This window comes from Mauremys mutica, chromosome 3 (assembly GCF_020497125.1).
Source record: "Mauremys mutica isolate MM-2020 ecotype Southern chromosome 3, ASM2049712v1, whole genome shotgun sequence".
NCBI classification, from domain to species: Eukaryota; Metazoa; Chordata; order Testudines; family Geoemydidae; genus Mauremys; species Mauremys mutica.
Genome location: NC_059074.1, coordinates 71,320 through 96,400, shown reverse-complemented (window position 1 = coordinate 96,400; position 25,081 = coordinate 71,320). Strand labels below are relative to the sequence as shown.

At 43.6% G+C, this 25,081-nt stretch overlaps 1 protein-coding gene across 3 annotated transcripts in view; it reads right to left on the bottom strand.

The window, feature by feature from the left end:
* Positions 1-1,584: 1,584 nt before the first annotated feature.
* Positions 1,585-25,081, bottom strand: part of LOC123367668 (UBX domain-containing protein 2A-like) — a 33,707-nt gene continuing 10,210 nt past the window's right edge. For all 3 annotated transcript variants that reach the window (XM_045012038.1, XM_045012037.1, XM_045012036.1), the window contains exons 3-7: positions 21,233-21,368; positions 12,690-12,799; positions 10,455-10,589; positions 5,512-5,673; positions 1,585-2,843 (exon numbers count right to left, since the gene is read on the bottom strand). In XM_045012038.1, coding sequence (XP_044867973.1) covers positions 2,651-2,843; positions 5,512-5,673; positions 10,455-10,589; positions 12,690-12,799; positions 21,233-21,368 — 736 coding nt within the window. In that variant the 3' untranslated portion in view covers positions 1,585-2,650. The remainder of the gene's footprint in view (positions 2,844-5,511; positions 5,674-10,454; positions 10,590-12,689; positions 12,800-21,232; positions 21,369-25,081) is intronic.

The window sequence follows — 25,081 nt, the reverse complement described above, 5'->3', positions numbered from 1 at the left end:
TGCTCTAGGCCATTTTGACTTTCCAAGTTATGTTAAGGCTTTGGATTCACAAACAACCATCACATTTGTACTATTTAAAGTCTTTTTTGCAACTGCAGCCACAATCATTGTTTCAAGAAAATGCAGATTATAATCCATCACAGAGCCCATAACCAAACAGGGATACTCTAATCTTTGTAGGGAGTAGTAGCATAAAAGTGAACAAATATTGCAATATAGTAATATACACTGCTCCTTACCCTATTACCATGGTTTGGAAAGAACAACTGCCTACATTTAATCTGATTTTGTGTACTTCAATTGTGTTGCACTAACTCTTCTTACTAAATGTCTACATTGCATATATATCTCCTTTCCTAAACCTGAAGAACTCTGTGTAGCTCAAAAGCTTGTCTCTTTCACCAACAGAAGGTAGTACAATAAAAGATATTTCATATACACATGCAGGAGCAGGATACTGCTATTTAGAGGTGTCATGCACATTCTATGTAATAGAACATTGACATCTTATGATCAAATGCATGCATTTTCCTATACTCATAGTTTTATATTAGAGATTCAAATGCATTGAATTTGAGAATCCTGTGTCTTAAAGGCAGCTCTGCAAATTATAAGTCAGATATACCACAGTGGGTGTCTACTGTACTATTTTTTTTAAAAGGAGTGTACCTGATTTAGTTCCCCAGTTCTTACCAGGACTGGAATTATTAGGATGTTTTGCACCCAAAATTCCATTTTGTTAGAAAATGAAAGGAGCGTGGTTTTAGAACCCTTACTAGCATCAGGGTCAAAAAGAGAATGCTTGCAACTGAACATTCCATGTGCTGTGTGCGCTAACAGGAGTCAGGAAGTGAAATTAACAGAAAGCAAAACTGGGGTGTATATTTGTGTTATCCAGACTGAATGAAGAGCAAGTAATTAACTTAGTTAAGTGGTGCAAAATAAATTTGTACAAAAAACCCCATAATTTTTAAAGATACATTTTTTGAACTTGTCTCTCCATTGAATGAAGTATTGGGAAGCTAAATTTCAAACCATACCATTCATGTTGTCTAGACAGCTTCATACATACCTCAGCATGGGTGATGCAGCAAAAAAAGCAAGTCATCCAGGGTTCAAGGATTCTTTGATTTATGCAGAACTAAGGTCACTGCAGTGCCGTAATCTTATATTTCCCAAAAAACAAACCCTCTCACTTAACTGTAGTAAATAAAAGTATTAAACCAAACAATTTCCCCTTTTGAATGCAGCACAAAACCAGTTACTCTTCATTGAAGGGTCCAGGAAAAAAAAATAATCACATCTAACAGACCTTTATGGCTCCATTCCAAATCCACACACTACTGAACTTAATGATTCATACAAACTATCTAGCAAAACTATGCAAAAATCTACAGTACTTATATTGGTTTCTCAAAAGGTAATGTATGACACACTAATTGTAATTGGCCATGGGGACATGAATTAAAAGCAGACGATGGGCATATTTTATAAGTTGCAAAATAAACCAAACAAAGTGAGGACCGATATAAAGAACAAACGAATAGAGAAGGAAACAGCTTTATTGCCAAAATAAGGGTTTTAAAATGTTATTGGAAGACTTACATGTGCAAATTAGCTCTGCCCATAGCTGGCAATTTGGCATAGATGAAGGTTTGTATTTTCACTATATATTTCTCTATCGCCATCTTTCATCTACTGTTAGAACTACTGGGTGTCATGCTTGTCTCTTACATGGTTCAGAATGGATTACGCTGCTAGTGGCACATGTAGTTCAAAGCACACCTGTCATGACATTCCATGTCTTGGGGGATGGGAACAGAGCTGCCAGTGAGGCAAGCAGCTACTTCAACCATTAGGAAAAGCAAAAAAGTTTATGATGTAACACCTCACGTACAGTATGCAATGGAGCCAACTCATTCTTGTCTTGAGATGTTCTCATGTGTACAAGTGTAATACAGGCTTTGAAAGGGAAGTCCCAAAATTCAGATTGTTAAACTTCATTGCAGTAGCTTTTCATGATTTCTTTATTTTAAAGAGTTTCTATGGAAATAGTGAAAAGTGTTTACATGTAAATCTGCCATTGAAGCATCTGTAATCTAAACATTAGGGTAAGAGACTCACAACCTGAAATTGACTTATAGAAACATGAGTGAAACCAAGTGGTTTAGTTTCACTGTCCAAACTGAAGTGAAAAAATAAAATTAAGTGGAAAATTAAGTCAAATTTAATAAATTGCTGTTAGTAATACAAGTCTTTTAGAATCATGATTTTAACCCAAACATGCCTTTAAAAGGCCATCAGTGCTTTCTAGCTAGGAGGAACTTAGATGATGGTCCCTGTCTTACTAGGTTACCTCTGCTTCATTACTGCCAATCTCCAAATACTGAAATGCTTAGAAAATACCTCAAACTACAGCACAAAACACACATTTTGCTCTTTAAGAAGAGTGCAGCTTTGTGGAGATGATACAGTGCATCCAGATATTGCTGTTCAGGGTTTTTTTGGTTTTGTCTAGTTTAGTTCAACTTATATGTAGACTTTTGGTGAGTTGAATACTAATTTGTTCGGGTAAGTCTTTATGTTTTTTTGGCCATTACTTGCAGCAGCAGTTCTACTGTCATAATCAAGGTACTTCTAAAACCAAAGACTATGAAAAACTTCTGAAAGGCTCAGTTGTTTTCTGAAGTCTCTGAACTATAACAGCATTTTGCAGATTAGCTTCCTCCAGAGTGAGAGTCTCATCCAGCAGCTCTAGGAAAGGAAGAGATGTGGTCAGGCAGAAAGGAACACTTCCCTGCGATCCTTGATATTTTGTTATGAAGTCTCTGACATGGCTTATTCTGAAAAAGTAAAGAAAAAAACCAGCAAGTTACAATCCTTCTAAGCATTTGAGTCAATTATTTCAAGAGGTGTGGGGTTGAGCACAAGTCATGCACACAATGCAGCACATATGCAGGCTCTCTGACAGTTTCCAAAGTATGATTCTTGCACAGCTAGTGGAACTAATTTTTATATACTATACATACTCTCTTTTTCAGCCATGAGTTGCAATAAACCCCTATAGGTAATCTACACAACACATTCCCATAGCACTCACTATGACCCAGCAACTGGCATGCTAGCTGAACACTACAAATTCTTTAGTGCCTTCATTCTGGTTTCTCTTTAATTCTGCACATAAAATACCCTGAAATTCTACCTGCTCTGTGACTTCAGGCATGTCACCTGGGACCCTTCACCAGCACTATATTAATGTTAGATATGGAAGTTGTGGAATTTACACTTGAACTATTTAAGGTCAGAAGCACATACTGGTTTTTCCCTTATCTGAAACTTTAGCCCAAGCACAGCAGTACATATACTAGAGAGTGCTTTTAGCCTTTTTCTGGACCTCCAATGAAAAAACATGTTTATGATGATAATGCTTAAGGATATCACAGTACCATAAAGTCAAGTCTCTTGAATTTGCCTTAACATTTCTATAAGTTATTTTTAACTACGGTGCATGTATATGTACAACAGACCACAGAAGCTCACTGGTGCACTAGCACAAATACAAGTTATGATAGAATAACTGTTTTCTGACAATATGGTTATGTGAAAGGGGCTGTTCTACAATTTGTCAGATAAGACTGGTCTGAAGAACTTTTAAGATGAATCTATTTGCACTAGGATGAAAACTTGTATTAGGAATTTTAATCTATTCATTTTGAAATAGGAAAAATATTGAACCCTCCAATAATGGGTTTAATAATCAAAATGCAAATGCACCCTTCATTAATAACGATCCACTATAGTAATGGACTTATTTGGATTGTACGAGTTTAGAGATCTTTAGAGACAATGAATACTAACAAATGGATCCTCTCAGACTTCTAGTATCTTGTTGAATTCAGAGTCAGCCTGTAACTGCTAAGTCTTCCTTAGTCTGCCATCCTGACTGGGTATAAACCAATATACAGTGTACTAGAGAGCAATACAACCTGAACTGATGTTGAAGTTAAGCTTTATCGGCACTTTACTCACTTCAGAGACATATAGCACAAGATATTCATTCTATATATTACAGTTGTGCTATCAGCATAGTAGACTACAGGAAAAGGTCGCTGAAGGTTGTAGTTCTTCAAACCGATCTCCTTTAGTAGTTGATCCTACTTTCCCCTCGAAAACGTGTACACTGAACTACTGCCTTATCACAGCCACTTGCAGGGCTTGAAAGTTTTACTAGACACCCCGTAGACCTATTAGCCACAGACTGGTTTGAAGTGTTCCACCCACACTGTCAGGACAGACACCTAGATGAGTTCTCTTCCCCCTGCAGGATGCTGGGATTCCACCACCCTTCTGACCTTGGACCCTGCTCAGGGGTGTGTCTGAAAATCTGGATCACCTCCCATAACTTCCTTTGACTGCTGAGAGGGATGAGAAACATTATCTCCCAGCTGAAGCAAGGATGGATGGGGTTTCCACTACTGTTCTTCTCCCTCAGTTTCCTGGCTGCTTTGTGGGGTGTGTATTTCTGCTACGCTACCTCTCCCCTCCAGCCTCAGTTTTTGGGCCCTCCTCACCAGCAGATTGATTGTGCTGCTGAGGCAATCTGAATCTGCCCAGATCATTGCTGCCCACAGGGTTCTCAATAGCAGCAATGAAAGTTGATGAGATTCTGATCCTTTTCACCTCTGCTGAAGCTTAGGAAAGCTATGAGCAGCAGCAGCGGATCTGAATCCTCTTCATCAGTCTGCAGACACTGGGTTAGAATAAATTCATATCTAGAAGGTTCTTTCTGTAACCATAAGGGCTAGAAAAATTTGTTTAATTTTAAGGAGTGAAAGCTTAGGCACTTAGACATTGATAGCATTTACCAAGGAGTGCTTTCTACTTGACCCAGGCAAATGGATTTTTCAAGCCCTCATGTCTGTCACACTGTCCACCCCGTCCTCACTTGCTACTAGTGTTTGCTCATGGCTGGGATTAATCAACTGCTTTTATTAGACAGTTTCTCATTCAAATTCTTTGGAGGAACTTCCTGGAAGACACTTGTTTTTTTGAAGCCAAATGATGTTAAAAATAAATGAGCTGTACAAAAAAGGAAAAACCTTAAACAAAACAATAAAAATCTGTACTGCCCCTAAAAGATCCCCTATAACAGACCTGCATCAAGGAATTATAGACACCTCAAAAACACTTAACTCCCAGTAAAATGACAAAAAATCCAATAGTTATGCCTTGATAAATCAGTATTACGCAGATCTTGATCAATTAACTTGGCAGTCTGTTACATTCATTGGCAGTTACATTTTGCTTTTCCTTCTGCTGCACAGAGGGTACACACAGAATTTGATTGGTTTCTCCTACAGGCTTGAAAGGACAAAAAAAGGTCATTTTTATTTGTGTGTATCTGAGAGGAACTCAGATGATGAGGGGCCATATAAATACTTACAGAATTTCTAGACATATTAGTGTAAAAAAAAAAAAAGAGTTAATGGGATAGTGATAAGATAATCTTACCTATGAGAAACATTAAACTTTTGTACTATCCTTTCCCCATCTGCTAACCAAATCTGGATATTAGTGACTGGTTCCAAATTGTTTAGCGTTATTGAAGGAAGAGGCCTTTTGTTCTCAGCTTCAAGGTCCTTTTTCACTTTAGAAATTATTCTTGGAGTCGCACTGGAAAGAAGAGCCAAACAAGATTATTCAGTGCACATAAAATCATAAGCTAGAACAGTCATCACCTCATCTATTTTGACTGAACTGAAATAGTTCTAGGAGGTTCTAAATCCTGTCAGAGTGTACTAACAACTAATGTGCACCAGCCTAGGAATACAAATTGAGGTTGAGGCTTTACTAGAGAGATGCAACAACTCTTCAACTTGACAACTTCAAACATGACGTTAAGGGAGAGAATACCCTATTTCTGTTAATGAAAATAAAGATTATTTTAAATAATTATTTAAGAGATTGAGAGAGAGATTTAAGTGATAAAAGATAAGATGTAGAATTAAATGCCTAAAGAACAGAACTTGATGTTCCGTTGCCTAGGTCTCCTTCACTGGGAGGAAATAAAGTAACACTTTCAGGAATTTGACTGAAGAATTTGCAGGCTAACAGTAATTTGTTGGAGGGCTTAACTGATGTGTGTGGTACTTACCTTTTTATAAAACATAAAAAATAGATTACATTAGTGATGTGTACTGTGCTCTAAGAGTGGTGGAATAAATCTCTCAACACTGAAATAAATAAAGGCTAGTTCTAAATCTTATAAATTATAAACATACTTGCAATAAGTGGTCCAATGTAATAATTTTAGATATTAAGGGTTAAATATGGCTTCCTCGCTTTATGTGGCCTAACTTTTTAATTGTATCATGGTTGATAGATTACAACTATATACAACGTGTACTCAGAGATACACTGCACTTCAACTACAAATATTTAGGTTTAGGTAAAACACAGAGGTACAATGGAAAAACCAAAGTCTTACAGGTTAATTTGATTATTCAAAATCAGTATTAAAAAACACGTCAGCAGTCATCCATCTGTTCCAATCCACCTTTCTACTCTCTTTTCTCATACCCTGCTCTTTTGTTCTTTTTGCTGCTCTTGCTTAACCTTATAGCACCTAATTAAATTACAATGGTTCTCCTGACCACAAAAATAAATGTTGAGTGGGCAGCATTGAGGGAGAACAGAAATACATCTAAATCTAACAAGGGGTAACTTCAGCTACTCACATAAATGGAGGGATAGCTCAGTGGTTTGAGCATTAGCCTGCTAAACCCAGGGTTGAGAGTTCAATCCTTGAGGGGGCCACTTAGGGCTCTGGGGCAAAATCAGTATGTGGTCCTGCTAGTGAAGGCAGGGGGCAGGACTCGATGACTTTTCAGGGTTCCTTCCAGCTCTATGAGATAATATATGGAGATATACCTATTTATATGTATGAAGTGGTCAACTGTCTCACAAAAATGATTGAGAAGCAATTTTTGACACCTTATATTATTAGAGCAGCTAGTTCTACTGCACAAAAAATACTTCAAAGCGACCAAATGTTTATCCAAGTATGGGGAATAAAGTTAAAAAGCGAACAGCCTAGTTTTCAAGTGTATTCCTGTACTATACCTAGAATCACCCTCTTGCAAAATTGATGTGTAAAGCCCTCTAGTGGCAGGAAATGAGGCTAAAATACAAAGGGGGGTGGGGGAAGAGCCTTCTTACCTTTAGAAAGATCATTGCTTTTAAAGGCTTGCTCATTTTACATTCTCTCTCATCTTTAATTTACGTGATTCTCAAAAGACATTAGACCCTTTGATCTATCCCCTGCCAATGTAAGATTGCTCCCTAAAGTAAGTTTTCTAGTGCTTTGCCTAGTCTAATGGTAAAAGGTTTATGACACACATTGTTTTACCCTAGTGAGGTTACAGCTGATGCACTACTTTTGCCACAAGAGATTTTAGTCTGTCTTTTTGGTTAATGTATTTCTGAGATATAATTTTAAAGTTACATCTTAAGCTTTCCAAGATTCAGAACCAAGCTTTTCTATTACAAATCACAAAATCATTAAACACAGTAGTGGAACAGTGGCATACAAACTTACAGAGAATACAAAATAATAAAGTATTTTAATGGACTCAAAACTAGGTCTCATTGAGCCCGCTTGCATAACAAAAGAAAAATATATAGTAGTTCAGCTGAATACGTGTGTGTGTGTGTGTGTGTGTGTGTGTGTGTGTGTGTGTGTGTGTATACACACACACACACACAAGTGTAACAGACTGGTTCCAATACTGCCATCTCATCTTTCAATAGAAACCGCCTGAGGAAGTCACCGGCAGATGTGCCCAAGTCAAAACTATAATATTTGCCCTACCACATTTTCCATTGTTGGGGCTAAGAATTATCCCAACAGAAGTGTTGGTAGCATGTCTATTAGGATTGCTGGATATTAATAAAAGAAGCTTTAACACACACTGCATATCAGTCACAAGTTTAAGGAGGCTATCCAGTTATATGTTTGGTTCTTTCTACAATTCCCTTGGTAAATTACAAATAAATGCAAGTGTGGAGAGTAAGGGCTTGTCTACACTTGAAACACCACAGCTGTGCAGTAGCATTTCAGTGTAGACACTACCTATGCCGATGGGAGGGGTTCTCCCGTCAACCTAGCTCTGTCTACACTGGGTGTTAGGTCAGCTTAAGTGCACTATTCAGGAATGTGAATTTTTCACATCTTTGAAAGACGTAGATGGGTCAACCTAACTTTTTTAGCGTAGACCAGTCCTAAATTGTATAGTGCAGCTGAAGTCACACTGGAGCAGATCCTGGACTACAGCATTAATAGCCTATGATTCACTTTAGGAATTCTGTCCCTTCCTAGATCAGTGAAAATAGCATCCTTTCTCTCAGTAGTAATGAATACTTGCCTTAATGAATCATAACATTCTGTAGGATAGCCAGTGTTAATTTATGAAGGCAAGTGCATGACACCCAACCCACTCACCCCCAAGCATGGCCTCGGTTTCCAAGACTAGCATGATATTTACTACTTTTATCAAGACAAGCTACAATATATCATTGATTCGACTAACGGGAAAAAAAACAAAACCAAGACATTTTAACTTACAAACTTTAACAACAAAAATGCTGAGCAAGTGGTAAAATGTTTCATTGTATGAAACTAGTAAACAGAACACACAGACATTGAAGAGTAGCATGTTTCCAGTTTTTAGTTTGTCTGTTGGAAGGCAGGATCACTACTTGCAATAGCAGGGGTGGGCAAACTTTTTGGCCCGAGGGCCATATCTGGGTGGAGAAATTGCATGCAGGGCCATGAATGTAGGGCTGGGGCAGGGTGTTGGGGTGCGGGAGGGAGTGCGGTGTACAGGAAGGGATTCAGGGCAAGGGGTTGGGGCAGAGGAGGGGATGTGGAGTGCAGGAGGGGGCTCAGGGCAAGGGGTTGGGATTCAGGAGGGGTTCAGGGTGCAGACTCTGGCCTGGAGCCATTTACCTGCCCTAGCTTTGCACCACTCCCCCAGAAGCGGCTGGCACCACATCCCTGCAGCCCCTGGGGGAGGAGGAGCAGAGGGCTCAGCATGCTGCCCTCACTTGTGAGTACCTCCCCCAAAGCTCCCATTGGCTGCAGTTCTCTGTTCCTGACCAATGGGAGCTTTGGGGGAGGTACCCACAGGTGAGGGCAGTACGCGGAGCCCTCTGCCCCTCCTCCCCCAGGGGCCACAGGGACATGGTGCCAGCGCTTCCAGGAGTGGCACAGGGCCCATGGCACCACAGGGGTGGCAATCCTGTGGGCTGGATCCAAAGCCCTGATGGGCCAGATCTGGCCTGCGGGCTGTAGTTTGCCCACCCCTGTGGTGTAGGCATGACAAAGCACAACAAATAAGTGGTAAGAGGCAGGGTTGTTGAGTTAAGTCAGCAATCTGTCTCAACCGTTTAATCAAAATTCCAGCCCTATTCAAGCCAGATTTTGCTTTTCCTATTTATCTCAAATTTTGGTGGCTACTTTTATTTGCCCAAAGTTTTGCCATTGCCATTTCTCCCTCCATATCTGCAGACATCATTTTAACAGGCAGTTTAATTTGTGTGAAACAATCTGGAGCATTGATTTAACTTCAAATCGAATTAACAACAAGTGTTAATTATGGACTCTGAGGCAAGGACTTAGCTAACAATCAGGCCCGATCAGGGTTACAAAAAAAATCTACTTTATTTACAGTATTTTAGAGCACAGAGTTCTCAATCATTCACTTAGAATCACAAGAGCAGCTATCAATTGGGATATTTTTAGACTGGTTATTGGAAATAAGAGGCACATACATAGTTACATTCATCAAAGGATTGTGCTGACGATCTGCACAGTGTCCCCCCTGTGGTAAGCAATATCCCTATTTTACAGATAGAGAAACTAAGGTAGAGAGGTCCCCAGATCAGCACTCAAGTAGCATCTCTGGGTTTAGCATTCAAAAGCTCCCGGGGCAACTAGCCTCAAGATCAATCCTCTAAACCACAATGCCATTTGTAGTGTTTATAAGATCAGTCTAGTTTTAAAACTATCATTAGAATTTCTGCACTAAAGAGATGGGGATTAAAAAGAAAAATAAATCAGTTTAATGTATGGTCTGAAGTAATTTTAAACACTATTTTACTGGGACAAATTACATGGCTGAATACCAAGAAACTTGGTCATTTAGTTGAGATATTCTTGCCCCTTGTAGTCCTAACCTCTAAGTGAATGTCATAGTCACCTTTTCTTCATAGACTGCATCTTGCATAGTTGCCTTTAAAGAGTAAATTCAGTGTTTCTATTTAAATCTTTGTATGGCAGGATAGCATCATTGGAGAAAATACTACTATAGATAGCATACAAAGGATGAAGATATGAGTTATCATTCCCTTACCTCAACCCACTCAGAAGGCATACATCCCATCAGACCACTCACCTGCCTAACCGGTAACCTTGTCCAGAAAAGGGGTGAAATATTGGCTTCTTTAATACATATACCTCGTCTTTCTTATCTTCCACCTTCACATCCACCTCATCATCAAAAGTCTTTTGTAACTCAAATGGCAACTCCCTTTAAAAAAAAAACCCAATATGGACAAAATTAAAATAAGGCTTTCTGTATGTGAAGAGAAGACAGTAATGATATTTGGTCTAAAAACTGAAACAGCTCTGACTAACATGTGGCTGGCTTATCCATACAAAAGGAGTTAGTGATACTGCAACTATTTTACTAACATGTACTCAGCATAATCTGTAAATCACACTAATGAGATACGCATCCATTGCAAATTACTGAATTGTGAAGTAACTAGGAAGTGAAAAAAGCAAAGAGAACACATCCTGGGTATTGTGTTAACTATAGTTCAGTTTTAAAAAGATATATCATGAAGTATCAAAACACTACAAAATGTAACACCAGTATCTTTAATAAAAATTGTGAAATGTTAATACATCTCTACCCCGATATAACGCTGTCCTCGGGAGCCAAAAAAATCTTACTGTGTTATAGGTGAAACCACATTATATTGAACTTGCTTTGATCCACCAGAGCGTGCAGCCCCCCGCCCAAGCGCTGCTTTACTGCATTCTATCCAAATTAGTGTTATATCGGGTCGCATTATATTGGGGTAGAGGTGTACTAGACATTACAGCATGTTAATTCTTTGGTAATGGGATAAAGACCACCTTTGACACAGAATTCCTTTTTAAGACAGATAGTATGGAAACCCATTTGATTAACAGGTATAACTACAGACTAAGCAAAATAAGGTAGGTATTTTAGCATTTTCTATAGAGGATCACTAATATCTATGATCTTTAGTGAATTAAACACTGTTTGGCTAACAATATTTTATTCACATTTAACTACCTTCCAGGGACCATCTGAAAGCTCACAGCTTGTAATTATTTCACTAGAAGATAAGCTTGTCCACTCTACCCCACCCCTCGCCTTCCCCTAGCAGCATATGGGTATTTATAGATTCAGAGTTGTGTACTTCCCCAGCTAATGACAGGCTGCTCGTGATTATGGATAGGAGCACATATCCTTGTATGCTGCATTCACAGAGGAGAATGATTTTATAGCAAATTTATGAAACAATGTTTTTGAAGTGCTGCTAACACTGAATTAGACCTGAAACAATGTGGAAAGGAAGATTTGTAATTTAAAAGACAATGGCTAAAATTCATATAGCTGTAAAAAAATGTTTACCTTGATTTAGATTTTACTTAAATAGTGAATTAGTGTGTGGGAGGGGAGGGGGAAGGTAATTGACTGAAACCCTGACGGACCTTAAGTTTTACAAAAATTAATGGGCAGTGGCCACAGATGTCCCCCCACAAATGCCCCACCAATATGCCTCAAACTTGACCAGGCTGAGTATCCACAACCACAATGAAAACACCTCGAGTACTGCCTGGTCTACACTCAAGTTAATCAAACTACTGGCAGGCACTTGGTCTTGTCCTCTATTCTGTATTGTACCTTTAGAGTAAGATCTTCAAGGCATGGATTCTGTTTTGTCTATTTCAGGACTTTTGAGTGTGTAACCATAGCATCTAAAAGCTATTATATTGGCTGGACATTAATTCTTGCAGTGTTAGGATATGTCTATGCTACAGCAGCTATAGTGGCACAGCTATGGTGCTGCAGCACTGTACTGTAGATGGTTCCCAATTTTTCAAAGCCCTGGGCAATATAGCTAGGTCAATTTAACAGGCATTAGATTAGGTTTCACTGCAATTGGGAGGTGTGATTCCCAGTATGGGTAGATAGCTTAAGCTGAGCTAGCACAAGTTTAACATGCTAAAGATAGCAGGGTAGATTTTGGTACAGGCAGCGGCTTGGGCTCAGACCCAGGGAGCAGGGCAGGCTTGGATTCAGGTGACTAACCTGAGCTGCCAACAGTGCCACAGCGTCTACACTGCTATTTTGCAGTGCGCTAGCTCAAGCTGAGCCAGCATGAGTCTGTCTACTTGTGCTGGCAATCACACCTTCCAGCTGCAGTGCAGACATACCCTTAATGCCCAGTTTAGACAACAGCAGTATAAATTCATACAGAGCTGTTGCAGTGTATAAGCAAAGCAACTGTGTTACAAGGTCATGCAGCATTAGAGTATAATGTACAAAGTACATTAACACAATCTGGCTCAGTAGACAAAGCTCACTTGCCCTTTTTTAATTGAATCCAAGAACTGCTGGTTTGCAACATCTTTGTAGCTTCTGAGTTCACCGTCATTTACTGTAAATCCATTTTTCCATAGTTTAATAATTATATCAGCCTGTGAAGTAAAAACAATGAAGTCATCGGAAAACAACTCAATATACTAGCATCTCCTTATGGTTTTAGCTCATCCACTCAAGGGACTGAAAATTACACCGGCACAAGTCTCACTATAATCCATCTTGGGCCAGTGCCAGCACAAAACACAGCAACAGCAAGGGACAAAGATGACATTTCTAATTTCTAAATATCTTCATTTCTAGACCTGACAGCAGAAGACCTTGCACCTCTGAAAAGCAGAATCAGAATGGTAAAAGGCATTTGGGTTAAAGTTCACAAGGCAAGACTTTATCAACCACATTACTCCAGTTACCATCTTCCACTCCATGCCACATTGTGGCCACTAAAAAGTTAACAACTCTTATCTTGAGAAATGCTAGATCTAGAACCCTAGCTTTTGCATTATTCAACATTCTGCTTTCACTTGAATTTTGAGAGGTGTAGTCGAGAGAGACGTTAGAGCACAGGATTTCTGCAACTAATTCCCATCTCTGGCTGATTTGCTCTGTAATCTTGAACAAGCCACTTGAAGCTTGTTTGCCATCTGTAATAGTCACCTTCCTAACAGGGGTACTGTGAGTCATGTTTTTCAAGTGCTTTACAGATCTTTAAATAAAAGTTGCTATATAAACAGAGACTACTAGACAGAAAGGCTACTTACCAGTAGGTATAATTTGAGTGTAATTGTCCCACAAGCTCATAACAGTTTTATATGCAAAAGCTTGATCCACTGAATCTACTTCTACCCTTGTCTCCATAGACCACAAATCTAGAAGACTTAGGTAAGACTTTAGCCCTGCTTACAGAGGACACGACCCTTTTTCCACAACTAAACTACTAGGAGAGGCTAAGCTACACAAAATCTAGCAGTCAAGGGAAAATGCAGTCCAGCTGATTGATTAAGACTAAAGTCGGACAACTTTATGAGGAAATTTAGAACGTAAGTGAAACAAAACAAAAAAAACCCCACAAAAAACAAAAACAGTCACTTTAACCATAAGAAATGGTCAGCCACCAGGACTGGAATCTCATTGACCCTACTGGCAGATATCACTACTACCAGGAATACAGTTGCTAGAGATTGCTTGCTACACCAGAGGTTCTCAAACTAGGGGTCGGGACTCCTCAGGGGATCGCAAGGTTATTTCATCAGGGGGGAATCATGAGCTGTCAGACTCCACCTCAAACCCTGCTTTGCCTCCAGTATTTATAATGGTGTTATAAATTAAAAAGACATTTGTATATATTTAAGGGGTGGTCACACCCAGAGGCTTACTATGTGAAAGGGGTCACCAGCACAAAAGTTTGAGAACCACTGTGCTACAGCATCTTATTATGTTTGTGACTTGCAGAATTTGTGGCCCTCCCAGAGAGCAATTCAAACCCAGATTTGTTAAGGCACCATTGTAGCATGATCCACGCAGGCAGCTTTAGGGATTTTATGCTGCTCAGACGAAAGATCTTAGTGTTGGGAGCTAAACTGGATGCTCTAGTGAAGTGGCTCTCAATCTCTTCTATACTGGTACCCACTTTTCCATAGCAGAACTCCCCCATTCTGGAACTCTGCTTCCATTTAGCAGTTTGGGTTGGGCAAGGGGAACCCAACCGCCAGATACCAATGGATGATCCCCAGGTTAAGAACCCAGGCACCCAAGCTGGAAGTCCACGTACCAGAACTAACATGTCCAATTGGGAGTTCATTCAACTAGAGCCTTGTCCTACCTATTCTGGATGACTTTTCAAAGTAAGGGTATTGGAGAGAATACATACAGCAATCTTTTATCCAGACCAGAAGTAGTATGTGTCATGAAAAAAAAAATTCCTTTAGACAGACAATTTATACCCTGGGGAATCCAGATATACAGAGAATCTTTGTTCTTTCATGAACGGATACGGAGTAAATTTTCATAATCCACAAGTCATTTAAAATATTGCCAGAGCACATCTGACTATTTCAAAAGCTTATTTAATCTGTCTAATTTGTAGACTTTGCACTACTGCCTAATGCATCTTTCCAATGTCAATGAGACTTGGAGGAGGATTTGACCTGGAGTGTATTCAGATAGTATGTATGGCATTTTAAAAGGTGTTTGGTCATCCAAGTCTACTGACTACTGAAATTAAATAGTCTTGACAGGTATCTGGGCAGTTGGCCACACTTACAGTATATAAAATATTAAGTACCAGTGCAGAATTCAAATCAGTTTTCAACTAACTGGAAATTCATGTGAATTAGGTTTGAAGTTGTATCAAATCAGAAGTGTGTGCCAAACCTACACAGTATTTGTTATGCAAACAGATATCTTAGAATCTGTTTGATGAGAAGAATCCCTCTTTGCTTGCCCTATGACTCCCCTCCTCCCCTGTGTAAATAAGCCTATATACAGGATGAATAGAAATTTGCAGCATGCACAATAGGCATGTGGCAATTCTCCAAAAAGAGAGCTATTTTTGGAGTTTTAAGTACTTACCCCACACGCACCAATATTATGTATCATTTGAAAGCTTATTTTAATCTACATTTAGATGAGGTATGACGTGGAGCTGTCAAGTGGAGCCATAAGCCTGTAGGCAAGGTGAAACAATGGCATCCAAACTGAGAATGTCATTTTTTGCACAATTCTAGAAACACTGCAGTATGACTATGACTACAGTTTTTACTGTTTAAGTTCATTTCAACACCTTAATGTGGTGTTTATTGGTCAGTTACCAAACAACAATGTATGAAAAGATTTTTTATTGGTTTTGCATGAGCAACTATTTTTCCCCAGAAATGATGGTGGTTAGCAAAAAAGACGAACAACATTTTGCAGTATACCAACATGAATTGTTTTCACATCACATTCTTAATTGTAAAAATATCTGAAAAGTGAGTACAATAGTTTTCTATATTTTCAATTGAGATTTGGTGATCAGATCAATCTCACAATGAAGGTTGTGCACCAGCAGCAGTAGCGTGCATGCCCATAGTTTGTACTGCATGTTAATTCATAATGTAATACGTCTCCATTTGTAAGATATTGTACATAAAAATGTAGCATCTACTCTGCCTGATAGAAAGTTTTAATATGTAATTGCCTATGCATGCATATCAGCTTTTGAAATACTCTAGAAACTATCTTTTTAAATTCAGTGACACTTATGCACAGGGTAGTATTAAAGACAATACACTGCTTCATACTTGGATTCAGTCGAAGTGCTGACTAAACAAAAATAGCAATTTTCACACTAACATACTAACTACAGGCCTGTAAGCCTGACTTCAGTATCGGGCAAACAGGTTGAAACTATAATAAAGAACAATATTGTCAGACATATAGATGAACATAATTTGTTGAGGAAGACTCAACATGGTTTTAGTAAAGGGAAATCATGCCTCACCAATCTACTAGAGTTCTTTGAGGGGGTCAACAAGCATGTGTACCAAGCGGATCCAGTGGATATAGCGTACTTAGATTTTCAGAAAGCCTTTGACAAGGTCCCTCATCAACGGCTCTTATGCAAAGTGAGCTGACACGGGATAAGAGGGAAGGTGCTCTCCTGGGTTGGTAACTGGTTAAAATATAGGAAACAAAGATATAAATGGTCAGTTTTCAGACTGGAGACAGGTAAATAGTGGTGTCCCCCCAGGGTTCTGTTCTGGGACCAGTCCTATTCAACATATTCATAAATGATCTTAAAAAGGGGTAAACAGTGAGGCGGCAAGATTTGCAGATGATACAAAATTACTAAAGATAGTTAAGACCCAGGCAGACTGCGAAGAGCTACAAAAGGATCTCTCAAAACTGGGTGACTGAGAAACAAAAATGGAAGATGAAATTTAAATGTTGATAAATGCAAACTAATGCACATTCAAAAGCATATTCCCAACTATACATATAAGATGATGGGGTCTAAATTAGCTCTTACCACTCAAGAAAGAGATCTTGGAGTCATTGTGGATAGTTCTCTGAAAATATCCAATGTGCAGCAACAATCAAAAAAGTGAACAGAATGCTGGGAATAATTAAGAAGGGGATAGAAAATAGGACAGAAAATATCATGTTGCCTCTATATAAATCCATGGTACACCCACACCTTGAATACTGTGTGCAGATGTGTTCGCTCCATCTCAAAAAAGATATACTGGAATTGGAAAAGGTTCAGAAAAGGGGAAAAAAATGATTAGGGGTATGGAATGGCTTCCATATGAGGAGAGATTAATAAGACTGGGACTTTTCAGCTTGGAAAAGAGACGACTAAGGGGAAATATGATTGGGGTCTGTAAATCATGACTGGTGTAGAGAAAGTAGATAAGTGTTGTTTACTACTTCTCATAACACAAGAGCTAGGCAGCAGGTTTAAAACAAAAGGAAGTATTTCTTCACACAACGCACAGTCAACCTGTGGAACTCCTTGCCAGAGGATGTGGTGAAGGCCAAGTCCATAACAGGTTTCAAAAAAGAACTAGATAAATTCATGGAGGTTAGGTCCATTAATGGCTATTAGCCAGGATTGGCAGGAATGGTGTCCCTAGCCTCTGTTTGCTAGAAGCTGGGAATGAGCGACAGGGGATGGATCATTTGATGATTACCTGTTCTGTTCATTCCTTTTGGGGCACCTGGCACTGGCCACTGTCAGAAGACAGGATACTGGGCTAGACGGACCTTTGGTCTAACCCAGTAGGGCCATTCTTATGTTCTTATCTAATTTAACACAAATCTGTATACTGTACAATATAAAAAAATTGAGATAGTGGTATCGCATTACTAACAATATACTTTAGGTATTTTACCTCTACAGGAAAGTTACAGAATATGTAGACATGAGGCTACAAAAATCTTAAAGAGAAAAAGACTCCACAAACTTTGAGAAGTATGTTATTTATCAAGAAAAAAATCGAAAGAATGTAAACTTGTCCGAAGCAACCAGGGCTGGGCAGAATTCTGTGGTGCTGGCAGCAAAAGCCAAGAGAGATTAATTGTATTGGTAGTGTCAAGGTTCCTTCCCCACTCTGAACTCTAGGGTACAGATGTAGGGACCTGCATGAGAACCTCTAAGCTTAATTACCAGCTTAGATCTGGTTTTACTGCCACCACCCAAATCCTTTAAGAGTTATTTGGGAAACTCTGTCTACCTTCCCCCCAGACTATCCCCCTCCCAGTAGCCTTGAGAGACTTCTCCACCAAGTTCCTAGTGAACACAGATCCAAACCCTTGGATCTTAAAACAAGGAGAAATCTATCAGGTTCTTAAAAAGAAGGCTTTTAATTAAAGAAAGAAAGGTAAAAATCATCTCTGTAAAATCAGGATGGAAAATAACTTTACAGGGTAATCAGATTCACAAAGCCCAGAGGAACCCCCCCTCTAGCCTTAGGTTCAAAGTTACAGCAAACAGAGGTAAATCCTCTTAGCCAAAAGGAACATTTACAAGTTGAGAAAACAAAGATAAAACTAACACGCCTTGCCTGGCTGTTACTTACAAGTTTGAAATATGAGAGACTGGTTCAGAAAGATTTGGAGCGCAAGGATTGATGTCTGGTCCCTCTTAGTCCCAAGAGCGAACAACCCCCAAAACAAAGAGCACAAACAAAAGCCTTCCCCTCCACCAAGATTTGAAAGTATCTTGTCCCCTTATTGGTCCTTTGGGTCAGGTGTCAGCCAGGTTACCTGAGCTTCTTAACCCTTCACAGGTAAAAGGGTATTGGTGTCTCTGGCCAGGAGGGATTTTATAGTATTGTACACAGGAGGGCTGTTCCGTTCCCTTCCCTTTATAGTTATGACAGGCAGCTACTGGATTAGTTTTCTAGTTTAGATGATGTGCAACCAATACTCTACCACAGGGGCTGCTTTTAGAAATACACAAGCAAGTAGAACATGGCACATGTCAGAGTTGTATTGAACTAAGAAAGAAAACAGACTCTGATCAGAGAGCATTATATGTTCACCTGCTTCTATAGCCACCAGAGCAAGCAGGTCTTCCTGCCATTGGTCCTGTTGCATTGTTTGCTTGAGAAAACAAAAAAAGCTTTATAAAATAGAGAGACAAGGTGGTTGAGAAAATGAAGACCTAAAGAAAAGCACTGTGTAAGCTCACAAGCTTGTCTCTCTCATCAACAGAAACTGGTCCAATAAAAGATATTACCTCACCTTGTCTTTCTAATATCCTGGGACCAACACAACACCACCACCACTTCATAAAATAGAAACATTTGAGAGAGCAACCAATATAAGAAAGGCAACACTTCAAAGATGAGATGACATTGTGCAGAAGACTTAATTTGAGGATGCAGTTTAATCACTCAACATGGCCTTTCTTCCTACTTGAGTATAATTAATCTTGAAGCAAACCATCTAGTTACACTGTAACAATAGTCACTTTATGACACTGAAGAGTCAATGAGCTGATAACATGCAGACAATGATCTTATCTATAAGAAAGTTCTTCTGTCCAAGCTGCTACAAAGGAATAAAACCCTACTTTCCTCTGAGATGTAAAAAACTGCAAGCTATTCCAATAGCAAATTACCGGCAAGTTTAGAAAAAAAGAAAAACCACCACTGTTTCTGCAAATTCATTCCATGCACAGCAAGGACAAAGTGAGTCTACGATTATTTTATGCAGCACAATAAAATTAGCTGATGCTATTCAAGCTGCTAGTAACCTGCAGCAGGAATTTAAGTCATCCAAATGTTTTGTGGATGTTCTTCTGGCAAGTGAGCCTGATGAACAGCTTTCAAATGAACAAATGGCTGGTGCAGTGCAGAAATAAAAGACCCACAGAGACCTGAATTGCTTAAACCTCAATCTAGGCATCAAAAAGGAAAAGTCAGTCACCAAACTCCCACCACAGGAGGAGAGTTTTGAAGAGCATATCAAAAGAGCATCTTGACAAACAACGATTTGGATTTCTTTGCACATAGGTAAACCAGATATTGGATTACCATTGCAACATGGATGGAAAAATATGAATGATGAACTATTTCCTGTATTCTTCAAGGGCCCAATGGCATCTGAGTTTCTACAAGACCTTATTTGTGCCTGTACCAGTCAGGGGTCACTGGATAATCAATTGTGTCTGTAGTTAGAACAATCTTTGCTGCACAGAACTGTGTACATGCCAAGTCAATGAAGACTGTGGTAACCCACACACTTCTGACAGAGTCATGCGGATGAATAAGATGATAGTGATGTTGACTAAAAGTATCACCAGCGCTATTACATTTCAATGATACCTGTACACATGTATTATCAGATTTTGTTTTACCCTTTAGATAGCTGTTGTGATGCTTTGAGGTCCCAAAGAAATCCAGTTTTATGTCTTGAAATAATACAGTCATAAAACTAACAGGAATGAAGGCAAATATTTAAACATACTGATGGTGTCATTGTTTATCCCCGTTTCTATGGTAATGGAACATAATCCCTCACATCAAAGTAGACATATAAGGCATTCAAATGATGTATGACTGGTGGGGGAAAATGTGTGTAGAGAGGGTACATTAAGTTTACCAAACTGGTGGCAGCTAACGCTCGCCTTCGAGCAGTGGGCATGGTCCACCTAAAGAGAGTAGGGCACCCAGCCAAATTATACTCCCTTACAAATACTTTTTACATGTGAAGGCACAGTAGCAAGACCCTTGCCTCCTCCAAATTCTTCCTTGGAATTGCCTTAGTCCAAAAAGCCTATTAACTCCTGTCCCTCCCAATCCCCATGCAACGATAGGGAGTGTGAGAGAGAGACAAGACACATGGCGCTACAGACCAGTGCAAAGCATCCCACTGTCGCATCTCATTTCTCATCTGCTCACTGTCCATTTAGGCCTTATCTACCCAAAAAAAAAAATTGCACCTGTTTAATCAGTGTACAATCTGATTCACCTAAATGCTTGAAGTGGACACTCTTACATTGATTTCACTATAGTTGTTACTTTAACCAGTTTTCCAGCCATTTAAGTAGTCCAAGAATCCCAGTTAGTATTGAATTATTACTTTTTAAATTAAAATGTGTGAAGACTTCACTATTATTCTCATTAGCATAGTGAAGTTTTCTTCAACTAGTTTAGGAACACCATAAAATAAGCTCAATACATTTTTGGAGGGAACACGTATACGCCATTATGGCATTCTCTCTCACCTCTGTCCAACATCAAAACCTTGGGCTGCATATTCCTCTCTGCTGTACACTGCCGTGGGGATGCTCTTCTGCATGCTTTGCCATCATTCTTGAGAACAAAGGGTTCATTACTCCAGTTCCACAGGATTTGGTCTCCATGGCAAGTTCTCCTAGCTAACCAGATGATTTCCACATGGAAGTCTGCTTGGTAGTTACTATTGGTACATTACCTTCACCAGGTAAATTGGGTAGAAACCCTGCTGGTTTTCTGGAATTTATACCCAGCATGATAAAACATTGATTATAGTGAATACAAATTAAAAGGCTGACCACTTACTTCATTCTTAACTTTAGTTGGTGGCATGCATATAGCACCAACCTTCTGAGCTTCTTCAAAAAGGTTATCAACAAAAAATTCACAGCTTTGCTCTGTACCACTAGGAATTTGGTCATCGGTTCCTTGTTTACACACCCTACAAAATAAAAATAAATGAGTTGTGTAGGAGACACATTAAAGGTCACAAGAAATTCCATACCAAAAGGTCTTTTCCTCCCCATATCCCATGTATTCTGTAATTTTGTTAGAAAACAGTAACTAGAACAGCCTTGTGGACCATTTTAATATGCATTGTTCGCTGTACTATTGTGTGACGGGTTGGGTCACAGAAACCCCCTTGGGAACTGCCAACTGATGTGCCAAGACTACTTCTGCTCCTGCTTTCCTGCCCTGGCAGCTTAGAACTTCAGTGCCCTGCCTGGTTTGAGCCAGACCCACTAACCTGCTGCAAACCCAGACCCAGGTCTGAACCGCGTCCCTTAACAGCTGTAGGCTTAAACTGAAAGCAGCTTACAGAAATGTTCCTGTCTTTAACACTCAGATGCCCAACTCACAATGGGGTCTAAACCCCAAATAAGTCCATTTTACCCTGTATAAAGCGTATACAGAGTAAACTCAAATTGTTCGCCCTCTATAACACTGATAGAGAGATGCACAGCTGGTTCCCCCCCCCCCAAAGGTATTAATACATACTCTGTGTTAATTAATAAGTAAAAAGTTATTTTATTAAATACAGAAAGTAGGATTTAAGTGGTTCCAAGTACAGTTGAACCCTGTTATGTCGCCGGCCTAGGGGTTTGCCAAAAAGCGTCGAGATAACCGATGATCGAGATAAACCCCTATCCACCCCCCCACCCCTGAACTCCCCTGCCCTCTCTCCAACACCCCCTCCCTGCCCCCTTACCGCGGTGCCTGCACGTGGCTGGATCCGGCGAAGCGGGACGGCGAAGCGGGGGCCGGGGAAGCGGGGGCCGGGCGGGCGGCGAAGCGGGGAACCGGGGCCCGGGCGGGCGGCGAAGCGGGGAACCGCGGGACCAGGGAAGCGGGGGCCCGGGCGGGCGGCGAAGCGGGGAACCGCGGAAGCGGGGGCCGGGGCGGGCGGCGAAGCGGGGACCGGGGAAGCGGGGCCGGGCGGGCGGCGAAGCGGGGACCGGGGAAGCGGGGGCCGGGCGGGCGGCGAAGCGGGGACCGGGGAAGCGGGGGCCGGGCGGGCGGCGAAGCGGGGACCGGGGAAGCGGGGGCCGGGCGGGCGGCGAAGCGGGGAACCGCGGGGCTGGGGAAGCGGGGCCGGGCGGGCGGCGAAGCGGCGAAGCGGGTAACCGGGGACCGGGGACGGGCGGCCGGGCGGGCGGCGAAGCGGGGACCGGGGACGCGGGGCCGGGCGGGCGGCGAAGCGGGGACCGGGGAAGCGGGGGCCGGGCGGGCGGCGAAGCGGGGAACCGCGGGGCTGGGGAAGCGGGGCCGGGCGGGCGGCGAACCGCGGGGACCGGGGAAGCGGGGCCGGGCGGGCGGCGAACCGCGGGGACCGGGGAAGCGGGGCCGGGCGGGCGGCGAACCGCGGGCCCGGGGAAGCGGGGCCGGGCGGGCGGCGAAGCGGGGACCGGGGAAGCGGGGCCGGGCGGGCGGCGAACCGCGGGGACCGGGAAGCGGGGCCGGGCGGGCGGCGAAGCGGGGAACCGCGGGGCTGGGGACGCGGGCCGGGCGGGCGGCGAAGCGGGGACCGGGGAAGCGGGGCCGGGCGGGCGGCGAAGCGGGGGACCGGGGAAGCGGGGCCGGGCGGGCGGCGAAGCGGGGACCGGGGAAGCGGGGGCCGGGCGGGCGGCGAAGCGGGGACCGGGGAAGCGGGGGCCGGGCGGGCGGCGAAGCGGGGACCGGGGAAGCGGGGGCCGGGCGGGCGGCGAAGCGGGGACCGGGGAAGCGGGGGCCGGGCGGGCGGCGAAGCGGGGAACCGCGGGGCTGGGGAAGCGGGGCCGGGCGGGCGGCGGCGAAGCGGCGAAGCGGCGAAGCGGGGACCGGGGAAGCGGGGCCGGGCGGGCGGCGAAGCGGGGACCGGGGAAGCGGGGGCCGGGCGGGCGGCGACGCGGGGACCCGCGGGGCTGGGGAAGCGGGGCCCGGCGGGCGGCGAAGCGGGGACCGGGGAAGCGGGGCCGGGCGGGCGGCGAACCGCGGGGACCGGGGAAGCGGGGCCGGGCGGGCGGCGAACCGCGGGGACCGGGGAAGCGGGGCCGGGCGGGCGGCGAACCGCGGGGACCGGGGAAGCGGGGCCGGGCGGGCGGCGACGGGGGGAACGGCGGGGGTGGGGACGCGGGGCCGGGCGGGCGGCGAAGCGGGGACCGGCGAAGCGGGGCCGGGCGGGCGGCGAAGCGGGGACCGGGAAGCGGGCCGGGCGGGCGGCGAACCGCGGGGACCGGGGAAGCGGGGCCGGGCGGGCGGCGAAGCGGGGAACCGCGGGGCTGGGGACGCGGGGCCGGGCGGGCAGCGAAGCGGGGACCGGGGAAGCGGGGCCGGGCGGGCGGCGAACCGCGGGGACCGGGGAAGCGGGGCCGGGCGGGCGGCGAAGCGGGGAACCGCGGGGCTGGGGACGCGGGGCCGGGCGGGCGGCGAAGCGGGGACCTGGGAAGCGGGGCCGGGCGGACGGCGAAGCGGGGACCGGGGAAGCGGGGGCCGGGCGGGCGGCGAAGCGGGGAACCGCGGGGCTGGGGAAGCGGGGCCGGGCGGGCGGCGAAGCGGGGACCGGGGAAGCGGGGGCCGGGCGGGCGGCGAAGCGGGAACCGCGGGGCTGGGGAAGCGGGCCGGGCGGGCGGCGAAGCGGGGACCGGGGAAGCGGGGCCGGCGGGCGGCGAACCGCGGGGACCGGGGAAGCGGGGCCGGGCGGGCGGCGAACCGCGGGGACCGGGGAAGCGGGGCCGGGCGGGCGGCGAACCGCGGGGCTGGGGAGCCGGGCGGCCAGGGACGCGGGGAGCCGGGCGGCCAGGGACGCGGGGAGCCGGGCGTCTGGGGAAATGCGCGGCTGGGGAACCGGGGCCAGGGCAGGAGTCGCATGGCCGGGGAGGGATGCGGCAGGAGCCGGGCAGGGCCGCCGCCGGAGTTACAGTCGAACCCATTTATCTCGACCTCGGTTAGTGGCAAATTCGGCGCTCTTCTGTGCTCGAGATATTAGGGTTCGGCGAGATTAAAGAATCGACATAACCGATGAGAAACCGATAAAACAAAGAGGGAGTTTGGCGGTTCCACTTCTAAAACGTCGACTTAATAGGATTGGCAAGTTAACCGAGATCGAGATAAATGGGTTCGACTGTAGTAACAGACAGAAGTAAATTACCAAGTAAAATAAAATAAAACATGCAAATCTAAGCCTAATACAGTATTAAAACTGAATACAGTTAAAATCTCACCCTCAGAGATGTTTCAATAATTTTTTTTTCCCCACAGACTGGACATCTTCCTTGTCTGGGCACAATCCTTTCCCCTGGTACAGCCCTTGTTCCAGCTCAGATGGTAGCTAGGGGATTTCTCATGAGGGCTGCCCCCTTTGTTCTGTTCCACCCACTTATATATCTTGTGCATAAGGTGGGAATCCTGTGTCCCTCTGGGTTCCCACCCCTCCTTCTCAACGGAAAAACACCAGGTTAAAGATAGATTCCAGCTCAGGTGACATTATCATGTCACCGTAAGACCCTGACTCACAGGAAGGCCTGCCTGCAAACAGAGCTATCCACAGTTAGTTGTCCTGGTTAATGGGAGCCATCAAGGTTCCAAACCACCATTAATGGCCCACACTTTGCATAATTACAACAGACCCTCAGAGTTGTATTTCATATTTCTAGCTTCAGATACAAGAGTGATATA